Below are 13,048 nucleotides of genomic sequence, written 5' to 3' on the forward strand. Positions count from 1 at the left end.
GGCACTTCCATGGGAATGAATGCAGCTGTATTATCCAGTCCACCCTAAATCAACTTTTCATCATCAGTAGTAATTACAAGCTATAAAAATTTATGAAATGCAGACTCTATTCATGAGTTCCAATCAATTCTGAGCAAATCTTAAAAGCACCTACTGCTCATTTAGGCATGGATGTGGTATTAATAAATTGCATATTGAGATGGTTTGATAAGATGGATTACCATACGACAATATTATCAAATATTTTATCAATCATTCACTTGCAGTTATTACAGATATCCCTCTTAACAAAGATATTTTTATGGAATGAGCTGGTTGAAATCAAACAGAAAATGTTCATTTTATCAACAATTTTTTAACTACTTAAATCAGTTGATTTGGTGATTGTTGTCTCTGTGTATCAACACAGAATATTATCAAATCCTGGCTTAAAAGTTTTATGGACTGCCAAAATTTACCCCACACATAAAACTTACATGCATACTACTTTATTTTTTCAGTGGTAGTGTTTCCAGAAACATATTCATAGTATGCTACAAATATGATATTTAAATATTTATAAATCACAAACTTATCTACCAAGTATACTGCCCCATTTAGCTCACTAGCAAATACAGTAGCGTGCAAATTAATCAGAACACAGGGAAATTTTTGTTTATTTCTATGTTGTAGCAATACTGCTTGACCACACCCATTCTTTAAGTTGTCTCTGTAATGCGAGGTTATTGTTCTTTGGTTATTTAGCAATTTTCAAGTAATAAATAATGTTTTGTGAAAGTTTATTTCATTTTTTATTACAAAATCATATTTTCATATTTTTTGTTATCTTGAATACATAATAATGGGCGTAACTACATGAAAGTATTCAACAATTGTTTCACTTTCTGAGCATAACAATATGACAACAATAAACAGTTGTCGTCATTGTTAGTGACAACAAACAATATGTTGTCTGAGTGTAGTGTTGAAATGTTTAATCATTTTAACATCAGACTAACAGCCAAATGTTTCATCTTAACCAAGTTACAGTTTTATGGGTAAAGCCATAAAATAATAATATATATAATACTCAATTTTGAAATTATGCAATTCAAGTCAACAGAATAAATGCTAGATATCACATAAAAAGCCAATGACAAATTATATGCTACAAAAACTTTATTAATGATTTCTGAACCAGTAGCAAAACTTCTCTGCCCATGCTTATGCTCATTTTCACCAGTACTATCACATACCCACCCTAAATGAAGCACTTAGTTGTAACATGACAGAAGACATTTTTCTGGCTTGAAAATGCTCTTTCAAACTTCTACTAAGTAGTAAATTGTTTTTAAATTTTAGCGTGTTGTAATTATATCCCAAGAACCTAATAATTAAATCAGAAATATTAACGGTTTCTTGTCAAAAACACAGTTCACTGAAAGACTTCTGTTAAAAGTTTAGAAATTTATTACTCAAATGGCTGTCTTGTATGTTATTTATTAAGGAACACGGGGTAATGACAGTTATAATTATTCTACTGAATAATTACTATTTAAAATTGTTAAATGATTAAGTATTCCCCAATATTAATAAAAATAAACACAGCTTATTATACCAACATTGTGATTAGGACAATAAAATGTTCATAACACTAACATTCATACAGATATTTCCCAAAAATTGCTTTGTAAATATGCATACTGCAAATGTCTAAAAGTCAATGAATTTTTCTTTTCTTGCAAAAAAAAAAATATATGCATTATACACTATGTATATATTTGCACTATACCTTAAAGTATGGTTATGAAATTTCATCAAGTATTTTAATCATAAATTGAGGGTAGGTACAACTAACTGTCAAAAACACTGGATTAATTTGATATTTTGGACTTGTCTGGGAAACTTCTCACTTCTCACTTAGACCTGCCAGAGTGAAAGTACCAAATTTAGAGCATTGAAAAAACCATTTACTACAAACAAAATAAATTACAGATCTTACTACAGTTCATTTAAGAATATAATACCTCAATATTTTAAGTGGTTCATTTATTTCTAACAAGAGTTTCATATTATACGTATACTATTTTATCAGACATAAAAATATCAACTCTTTATCTTTCCCTAATATTAACAAAGTTGATCTTATTTTTCACTTTATTTTCTTTTACTTCTTCATATTTACAATTATAAAAATAATTACATTAAATGATACCTAATAAAAGTTTATTAATTATAAGAAGAGCCAATAAAACAAATTTAAAACGTTTACACTTACTAAGTATCAAAATCAAATATATTTTACTACTTTTAACGTACTAAAACAATTTATACTTATTTACCTGAACCTACTCCTGGTTAATGAACTATAAATTCTGTACTTGCATAACTCAATTCTGTAATTATCAGTAAAAAACTTCATATAAACTAAATGTTAACTTGGTCATAATTAAGGTGGTAGGTAAGGTCATCATTACACTTTAAATAACAAAAAAATTCAATTTATGAATGAAAATTAAAATTTAATCTCCAGTACCATAAAAGTAAAACTTGTGGACCAATGAAAAGTCTCTACCACTTTTAAATACTAAATGACTCCAGTTAGAATAATTTCTACCTACATAGATAACTGCCTAGCTTAAAAATAAAACAAATTGTACGATGAAATTCATCGCACACTCTTGTAGTTAGTTTCAATAATTAGAACATCAAATATAACTACTTCTGCACAAAAATCATTAAAATTATTGTTCTTACATGAACATTTTTAAATATGACCAAAACCATAAGCAAGTTTCTGGACAATTTGCAACCTATATATATTTAACAGCAAGGTTAATTTTTTCAGTGATTTTGTTTGGCTGATGTTTAATAACTGATCAAAATAACATTTAACATAATATCTCTAAAATAGTTCAGTTTATAAATAATCATTTAATACGAATTAAACAAAACTGAACATTTTTAATGAGTCCTGATTATCTATAACATAATATTATAAAATATTATATTTAATACAGTTATATACATACAATTCATACACACATAACAGTTCACTCCTATTAGAGTGAAACCTTTTAAAAAGGCCAATTAGTAAGGTATAAAACTGCCAAGAGTAAAAAATATGTTTAAACAATTAATACAGTACAATTCTTTCCAACATCTCTTTAAAGTAGAAGCAATAGAACATTTTACAATGGAGTCACAGGTAAATTTAACAAACAAAAAGTATTTTTTACGAATAAATAATTCACTTACAGGCATGCTAAAAGATCTGATGTGACACCACATTACTTCCTTGTATGCCTATTAAATTACATATACACATTTTTTTTTTTGAAAATTACATAAAATTTTATTTCATTAATAATGTCTGATATTTTTTTCTTTTTATAATTATTATTAAATTACTATTTATTGTAATTTTTTTTTACAATCAAGAGGTTAATAATTATTAAAAATCAATATATTTAAATTAAAGAAAAAAGGAGATGATCAAACCGATGTGCCTTCCCCTTGTTAAGAGAAATACTTCACTAAACTCTGAAACCAATGAAAATAAGTATCACTTTTATATATCGTTGAAAAGCTCTCAATGGGAGCTTATTACTCCAATTAAGAAAAGGTCCAAAATCTAATTTTTTTGGATCTTGAGCTTTTTTGGACACTTTTGGTCAAATTGATTGCAATCAAAAGGGAAGGTGCAAAACTTGATGTTACAGGAGTCCCTAAATCCAAAATTTCAACATTCTACAGCTAATCATTTTTGAGATATACGAAATACATACTTATATACGTACAGACATCATGCCAAAACTAGTCAAAATGGATTTAGGGATGGTCAATGGATATTTCCGTTGAAATTTGAAAACAAAATTTTTTGTGATCACAATACTTCCTCCTTTACTTCGTACAAGGAAGTAAAAATAAGTCTACAGCACATTATAATTTGTTCTAATAACACATAACTCTAAATCATAAATCAATATAAAATAGGCTGATTTCACTGTATCATCTGATGCTCTAATGTTATACTGAAAATAATGTAGTAGAATTTTTAGTAAAGGATAAAACCCATTGCATCTGAGAAATGTTACATAATAACTGTCTTGTGTTCTGCTGTTATATATTAAGTTATTTGTAAGTAATTTATCTGTTTACAGTTAATTACATAATTAAAGATAAATAATGTACATAACAGTTCATTTTATTACTGTAATTATCTTTATAACCTGTTTTTTAATTACTTGCCCTAACGCAAATTCTTGAACTAGATTAGTAGTTTAGTTTTGTCTTTAAGTAATTTTTTATTTTTGAATTTTGTTCAATAAATCTGCTTATTCTGGTTTTTAATTTCCAATAGAATGCCTGAAGATAAAATCCTAACTTTAAAGGAAAATGTAATACTAAGGAAAATAATACTAATATTTTTTTCTTTTTGTAATAAGATGCAAAATTAATAATTACAATCAACAATCTGAGAATGAAACAGTTCAACTTCCAGGATGTTAAGTCTCAAAATGGTTCTAGATGTGCAACCATCAGGATGTAAGAAATGCAGATGTAGAAATATCTTACTGGGATCTTGTTTTACTGTTCATTAAAATCATAATCATTAAAACACACACTTTTTAAAATAATTACAAATTTTTGCTAAAAAATTTTCAACTGTATATAATTTTTTTTAACAGTAATTTATTTTTTTTCTAGTCAATGAATTTAATTAAGGTGAGAAATTTAATTTAACTGTGAGAAATCTAGGTTGAAAGCACAAGGGAAGCAAGCAAACAATCAAATAGCCCTCTTAGCTTTAAAGGGTGACCCATCATTATTTATATGGATGATGGAGATTTTATTAACTTACAAAGCTATATATATATATATATAAAGCTGTGTATATATGTATTTCCAATCATTACATATATATTTTAGAAAAAAACCTTTTTATAGGCCTTAACTGCCTTGTGCAGTTTCAACAGAACCGTACTGTTGACAAAATTTTTATTTTTTGTATTTTACAAAACATTTATCTTAACGCACATAAAACAATTTTTAAATAATATATTATTGGTAATATACCTCTCGTAACTATTAAATGTATATTAATTAACTAGAACACCACACAAATTAATAGAGAACAAAAGTAAAACATATCTTTTTAAACAACCAAACCGAATTTAATGCATGGTTTTATACAGATCATCCTCTAAATTCAATTCACATTAAACCATACCTTGATGCCAAGGCTTCTTTTATTTATTGCTAGTCACATTTTTTACTGCTAGCTGAACTATACCGCCTTCTCATCCATTTCATGTAATGCATGTGCACAACTTATACTAGTCATCCTGTGCATTTGTTGAATCTGATATTAATAACTTGTTTTATAATAATAATAATGATAAAAAAATAGTTATGACAATTTTAATGATTTTTAGTTATAAATTTATATCAGAGATTTATCAATTTTTTTATATTTAACCTAAACTTCTTCAGATTATCATCAAAATCTTAACAGAATCTGAAATACAGGAACAATTTTTTTAATAAAACACCAGTCATGGACAATTGTTATTGCCCAGTCATTTTTGTTCTTCATATTACTTAGAATAAGCAATTAATAATACAATAACAGTAATAGTAATGAATGAGTTAATATCACAAAATTGACAGTTGTAGTTTTATCAGAAAATACAGTCATCAAAAAAGGTTGCGCAGCAATTAAAACAAATTGTATCGAAGCATTTTTTTTTAAATATAAAGTTTTTTTACATACCTTAAACCTACAGATTGGATTGTCCTAAATGTGTTGAATTCACAAATAAAATTTTTAATAACACTGATGATGATGTTGAAACATTTTTAAAACGTTAACAGATGAAGTGATTTTCCATGTCAGTGGTTGTGTCAACCAGCAAAATTGTAGGATATGGGGATCTCAGCAATGAAGTTATTGAGTATGTCAGAGATTCCCCAAAAATAACAGTGTGATGTAGTTTGATGTCTGATTGAATGATTGGCCTATTCTGTTTTCACGACCTTACTATCACAGGGAATCTTTATTAAGACATGCCACAACTGTAAGTTTCCTACAAGTTGACCAAATTTCAACAAGATAGTGCGCCCCCCCTAGTTTAGCCTAGGTGTTCGACATGCTCTCTATGAAGATTCCATAATCGTTGGATTGATAGGGCTGATCCTGTGCTTAGGCCTCTACGCCCAGATTTGACAACCCTAGACTTTTTCCTACAGGGATATGTTAAATACATTGTCTACAGCGAAAAAGTCAGGAATGTATAACATGTAAGACAATGGATCACGGCTGCTATTACCACAGTTACCAGGCCAGAAGTCAATTACTGGCTGGATGTTTGCAGAGCGACCAACGGAGCTCATATTGAAATATTCTAAGGTATGTAAAAACAACTTGAGTTAAAAAAATAAAAATAAAAAAAAAATAGTTGTGATTATCTCTAGTAGTTTTCGAGATATATTTTTTTTAAATTGCTGCAACCTTTTCAAAGACCCTGTATAATTAACTACATAAATTCTTTTCGTTATGTTATACTGTTTTCATTATAACAAAACTTTCAAAAAACTAAAATCAATAGATAATTAACATTTATATCCATCAAAACCTTAATTCAGGAAACCAGGAAAGGTAGGGCGCTATTTTTGTACCTTCTCCACATTTTTATGTATGTACACATACACAGTGATTTATCTAGTGGTACCGGCGCTTTGAGCTCATAGAAATACTGGAAAAGTCTGTATAAACATGGGTACAGTGAAACGTCTCTTTAGCAAGTAATGGCTACCAAAAGATTTTGCCTCTGATTTCTGAGAAAATAGTAAAATAAAACCATACTGCAATTCTAAGAACCCAAATTAAGTGGTAATCTTGATGGTTTTTTTATGATTTTCAACTTGATAAATTGAATAAAACAGGTTCCAGAACCACAACAGTTTTCATAATATTTAAAAGAGGAAAATTGAATGTTTAAAAACAGGATTTTTTAAGTTTGTAATACAAAAGTATTATCAAAACTTATACTGAATTTAATTCTGAGAAAATGGATGTAAAAGTTCATACATGTGAAAAGTTTGTTGCTTGTGTTACAGATACTACTGCACAAATTAAGGAAAGTTGTACAGAAACAGAGAGTTGCTAGCAATCTGAAGGCATGCACCCAAATGTATTGAAGTAAAAGGACAAATGTTTGAAAATTTACTGTAAACTTTATTAAATATCAATTACATTTTTACTGTTTTAACATTGTATCATCAATTGCATGTTAATTTTTTGTACGTTAATGTTTTCCATATGGTAACTGTTAAAAAAATAAAATTTCTTTAACTCTTGTTTTTTATTGGGCAATATTACAACACTTTTCTCAGAATTAAATTCTCTAGAAGTTTTGATAATAAATCTTATAAATTCATAGCCATTTAACAAATTCTTTAGACTACAAATATAAAATAATGTGTTTTTAGACAATAAATTTTTCTTTTTTACATTGGATATTATGAAAACTACTGAGTTACGGTTTTGGAACTTGTTTTATTTAATTTGTCAGGTCAAAAGTCATAAGAAAAAATCAAGTTTATCTCTTAAAGAATTTTAGTATGGTTTTATTTTTACGCTTTGCCATGAATCAGAGAAAAATCTTTTATTAATCATATCAACATTTATTAATCAATTGCTAGCAGAGTGTTTCCAAACCCATGTTTAGTAGAATGAGCTCAGAAAGCGCCGTAAATATCTAAGTGAATCACCTTGTATATACATAAATAACAAATATTTAAAGGCAGTAACAGCTGCCTTTAATTGAGATTGTAACAAATCCCAATGTTTAATATACAAATTTAAGATGTAAATTTTCTTGACTAAGCAAACATAACTTAACTTTTCAAATGCTTTTTAACAAGCATTATGAATCAGAGCCTCCAATGCAATGGGTCTTAAAAAAAATTTTTAAAAAAGTTTAAATGGGAACAAATTTATTTTTTTTAAATAAATTTTAAAAAATAAAAATAAAAAACATATAATCAAATTTAATTACATAAGCAAATTTTTAGTACTTTTTGACTCTTGTTTGTTGCCCAGTTTAATTATTGTAAATAAACATTGCCGTCAGTTTCATAAGAAATTAAATTACGTAATTTTACCAATTACATCTTATATATTTAAAATAAATTTTTTTGTTTAAATTAGTAAATGAAATGGGTTGACAAGTATTTCCTATAATTAATCTTTCAGTAAGTTTGTTACATAAGAATTAATAATAATAGTGAAGTAATAAATATCTCAAAAATTCTGATATGATTGTACAAAAATATTTTTTGTCCCAAGTTAGTTGCTTTTATACTAGATAGTGGATACCTGTGTACTTTGGTGTTTTTGGTGGTTGGGATTCAATTAAACACATGTCTCAGGAATGGTCAGCCTGAGTCTGTACAAGACTACACCTCATTAACATGTCATACACATCATCCTCATCTCATTGGGCCATTTGTGGGGGGGGGGGGGGTCGCTTATTAATTCACTAATTAATGAAATTGCAACATACACATAACGAAAAGGAAAAAATCTTCTCATTTCATTTAAGGAGTTAAGTTAATATACAAAATTACAACACCATCGCTGATTAACACTGGTCATATTAACTAGCAAGTCAATATGGTTAATATGGCAAAATAATGTGGTTCAAATACAAGTAATTCTGATATTTTTTTATTCTGCCTTCTACAAGACAAAGAGAGTACAATAATGTCAAGATCATAGTATATAGCTTATGAAGTGAAGAAATATCCTGTTTTTGTATGAGAGCAAGTCAAAAATTATTAACTTTCATCATAACACACTTCAAGGTTGTCATACTGCCTTCTACGCATGCATACTTAATAGTACGACTGCTGTCATGTATGCAAAATTTGATCCCAATCGTGTCACTTGCCTTCTGACTGTTACAGTGTAAACATATCCGCTTCACTAGCTGTTTGCATAAAGGAGGAACAGCCATCAGAGTAATCTTATTTTCTGGTAAGGGATGTGAAAGGGCTGAAATTAATCGTAGACTTTAATCACAATATGAGGGCAGTGCTTTACCATTTAAAAGTGTTTTTTGTGGATTGAATAAGTGACCAGATGGTGATATGCAGGAAAGAGGGAGCACAGGATGTCTATCAACCACCTACACTACAGATAAGCTTTGAGAGATGATTCTGACACATAGGTTGAATCACTATCAATGAGGTAGCACCTTCTTTGAAATCACTCATGGTTCTGCCAATCAAATCATACACGACAAGCTTGGCTTCCATAAGTCTGTGTGGTCTATTGTCAATGAAAGTGTGGTTGAATGACAACAACTGTCCTCGCACATGGCTTGTTGATGGTTGAACGGTGTGGGGGGCCATGTGCAAGTTGAATTTTCAGGTACTGGAACACTCTCCCTAAAGCCCATATCTTGCTCCCTCTATCTTTCATCTGTCTGGGCCACTCAAGGATGTTTTGCGAGGTTGTCGATTTTCCACAGACTAAACGTGAAAGAATGGCTTAGGAATCAACAAAATTTCTTGAAATACACAAACTTGAGGATTGCTGGACTGTTGTCAAGGAAGGTGACTATTTAGAAGAATGATGTATATGTTGAACCCCTTCCTTAGTAAATGAAAAGTGTAGATAATCTTTGACTCACCCTTGTACTTCATTCCTGCTTGTAATATTTTTTTTCTTAAGGTAAATAAGATTAATCTAATAATTTGAAATCTATAACTTGAATATAAAGGTAATTTTACACAAAAGCAGTTTCTGCATATGTAAGATTTTTTAAAAATTCAGAAAATACTAAAATACTACAGAAAGATAATCTCTGTGATCAAAACATAATAGTTACTAATAACATTATCATGACAATTTATATATTTAAAAGTTTGTTGATACTGTGGAAGTTATGCCATCAAATATAGTAAATACGTGAAAGAATTAACAGCAATTTATTATAAATGATATAAGATAAAAATGACAGATGTATGTGATAAGACATCTATACTTGAACAACACAAGACTAAACAATATGATAAACTAAACAGAATATTGATCATGTTCCGGATCAAAATAATAAATTTAAAAATTAATACTTTGAAACATAAAATATAGCATTTTAAGTAGTCATGCGTAACATATTTGTATAATCAAAATATTATTCAGGATTCAGTAACTGTATTTTAGTTCTATATTTTTATCCCTGTTTTAATACCTTACCAATATACCATAATAAAAAAACTATTCTTAATCCAGCCCTTTAACACATACGTAATATAAAAAATAAACTAACTGCCAGATATAGCTCAGTTAAACAAAATTTATGAACTGAAAGAAATTTAAAATCCACATACCATTTTTGACATTGACTTTTTAATAATTAACATTTAATTATTGCATTATATATTTCATTTTGTTTATAGTTTACAAAAACTCCACTCATCCACTGATTAAATATTATGAAAAAATATTAAAAAATAATAAACTGAATAATAACTGTAATCATTTTCTGTGAATTATAATAAAAATCTGGACAAAACATGATCAAAATATTGAAAAGTGCTTCTCAATTGTTAAATTATGTACCATAATAATAATAATAATAATAATAATAATGATGTATGATGTAGTTTAAGTATTATTACTAACACAGATAATAAAATTCAGCAACTACAACTTACAATAATAAACAAATACGTATATCATTTTAGTGTAATATCCATAAAAATTTAGAAAACACAACAAAATAAGTACAAGTACACCCTTTAGAGTAAAATTTCAATAAATAAATCAGAACTACAAAATTAGATAACTAAATAATTAAGAAAATAAATATTTAAACTACATAAGCTTTTGAGTAAAAATGTTTATTATCTGTCAAACAGATTTAAACAAATTCTATATTCTATATAATAAAAGCAAATAAACAAGCAAATGCAATAATACATTTACACAATTATAAAGAATTATGTTTCTATCACTGATATATACAAACCAATGCTAGAAAATTAACAATTAGTGTGGTCATTTTTTCTATTAAAAATTTATAGTACCAAAATAATTAATGACAATTAATGGATTGTCACACAACCATTAATTCTGTCCAAATTCTTTATTTTAGACAAATCACTATTAAAAAACAATTTCAGTTAATTATTCATGGAAAGGAATGGTATTACGTTTTTTATATTACACAAAACTAAGAAATAAAGTGCAATAAAAAATTAAAGAACTTTAATTTTATCAGAAAGAATTCATCTTTTTATATTGATATGTTATTTTCAAAGTAATCCACCAGAAGTATCAAACACACTTATGCTCTTCAAATGCATTAAACATTCACGAAAAGAACCTTCGAATTGCCTTAAGTGCAAACAGCAATTTTTTCTTTATTTCAGCTATTGTTACAAATCATTCTTTTAATGTTCTCTTAATCAGTGGAAACAAGAAAGTCACAGGATGCCATTTCTAGAAAGAATGAATCTGTGACATTACTATGGTATTATTTTTGGATAAGTAATCACAAATTAATAGATAAATAGAAGCTGGAGCATTATTACAGTCCAAATGGCATAAAATTGTTAAACAATACTGTTTGTTGATCACACAATCTTGTGATAAGGATTCAATGGACAATGCCATTACAAATGGGATGACTGGATCTTCCTTTCAGTATTGTAATCACCCACATTGTCACCTGTTATGATAAGTTTGATTAATTCTGAGTCACTATTTTGCAATATTGCTTTTGTAAAAAGAATTTTCTGCTACTAATTTTATCAATAAAAATTGTTTCACATGAGCCACAAGAGAGTCCACCTCTCAGCATTTTTTTTGTAATATTCATTCAACAATTTCTGATCACAATGTCCCTTACTTTGTCAATACTTTCATTAATTGTTGATGTGTTATAAGACTTCTGACCCTTTTGCTGTCTTCATGGCCTCCTTTAAACCATATGTACCACTCAAACTCTTGGTGTCAATGTAACATAAAATCCTTACAAAGTCTTCTCTACCATCATCACCACATTATCCCATTTTTAACGCAAAATTTAATCCAAATATACTTTATACAGTTATTTTCTTAATCCAAGTACTTTATACAGTCATTTTCTAACAAAATAAATTGCCGCTCATACTAAAATATTTCCTCGTGCCATCATGAGGAAAAATTCAATAAGACATAGTGTACAGAATTAAAAAAATTCTCATTTTTTGATTATACCTCGTATATCAGTAAATAAATCATGAGAAGTTATATAAAAAAAAATAAAATTTTGAAAATGTTGTCATCTTTGTATAGGAATATAATTCCACAGATTAAACTGAATCATATGACATAACGAAAAAAGAAAATCATACAATACTTAAAAAGATAAACTACACCTACTAGACGAAAGCTAAAGCACTATTGCTTACAGTACTTTACCACAACAATCTACTGTTGAAAAAATTATAAAAAAGCAACATACTTACTCCCTTAACGCCTTTCTTCAGTTTGTCATCAATGAATAAAGAAAGATATTCTGGGGACTTTTGATTTAAATTAAGGAAATGCTCAAAATCTGATGCTATCATCTGCTTAAAGATTTTATCATTTGCAAAAGAATTGTGCAAGAAGTGGTCTAGACGATCTTTAAGATCCAGAAGATTCTGTAAAAATAAATAAATATATAAAACAGAAATATAATAAATTTAAACTGATAAATTCTTAAATTAAAAACTTATTTATTTTTAGAATAGTTTTAGTTTTATTCATATACTTTCAGTATTTACATAAAAAATAATTAACTTTTTTTTTATAAAGGTCTAATGCTAAATACAGCAGTAATGTGCAGAAAGTGCTAATGATAATATACATGCATTAAGCAATGTTTTACTTCTAATGCATTTTTTAAAAATCTTAAATATATTCTTCATTTTTATCAGCTTTTATTTTTGGAAAGAGGAAGTAAGTTTTCACAAGTCAGGTCAATCTTTCACATGCTCAGCAATCAAGTGAAAAAAAATTTTATACACA

General features: G+C 27.8%; 1 protein-coding gene across 1 annotated transcript in view; it reads right to left on the reverse strand.

Moving 5' to 3' along the window:
• Cul3 (cullin 3) overlaps positions 1-13,048 on the reverse strand; it is a 128,509-nt gene that overhangs the window by 41,387 nt on the left and 74,074 nt on the right. Inside the window, exon 7 of the mRNA XM_075355749.1 lies at positions 12,505-12,681. Within this exon, the coding sequence (XP_075211864.1) occupies positions 12,505-12,681 (177 nt within the window). The remainder of the gene's footprint in view (positions 1-12,504; positions 12,682-13,048) is intronic.

Source organism: Lycorma delicatula, chromosome 2 (assembly GCF_047948215.1).
Source record: "Lycorma delicatula isolate Av1 chromosome 2, ASM4794821v1, whole genome shotgun sequence".
Classification (NCBI taxonomy): Eukaryota; Metazoa; Arthropoda; class Insecta; order Hemiptera; family Fulgoridae; genus Lycorma; species Lycorma delicatula.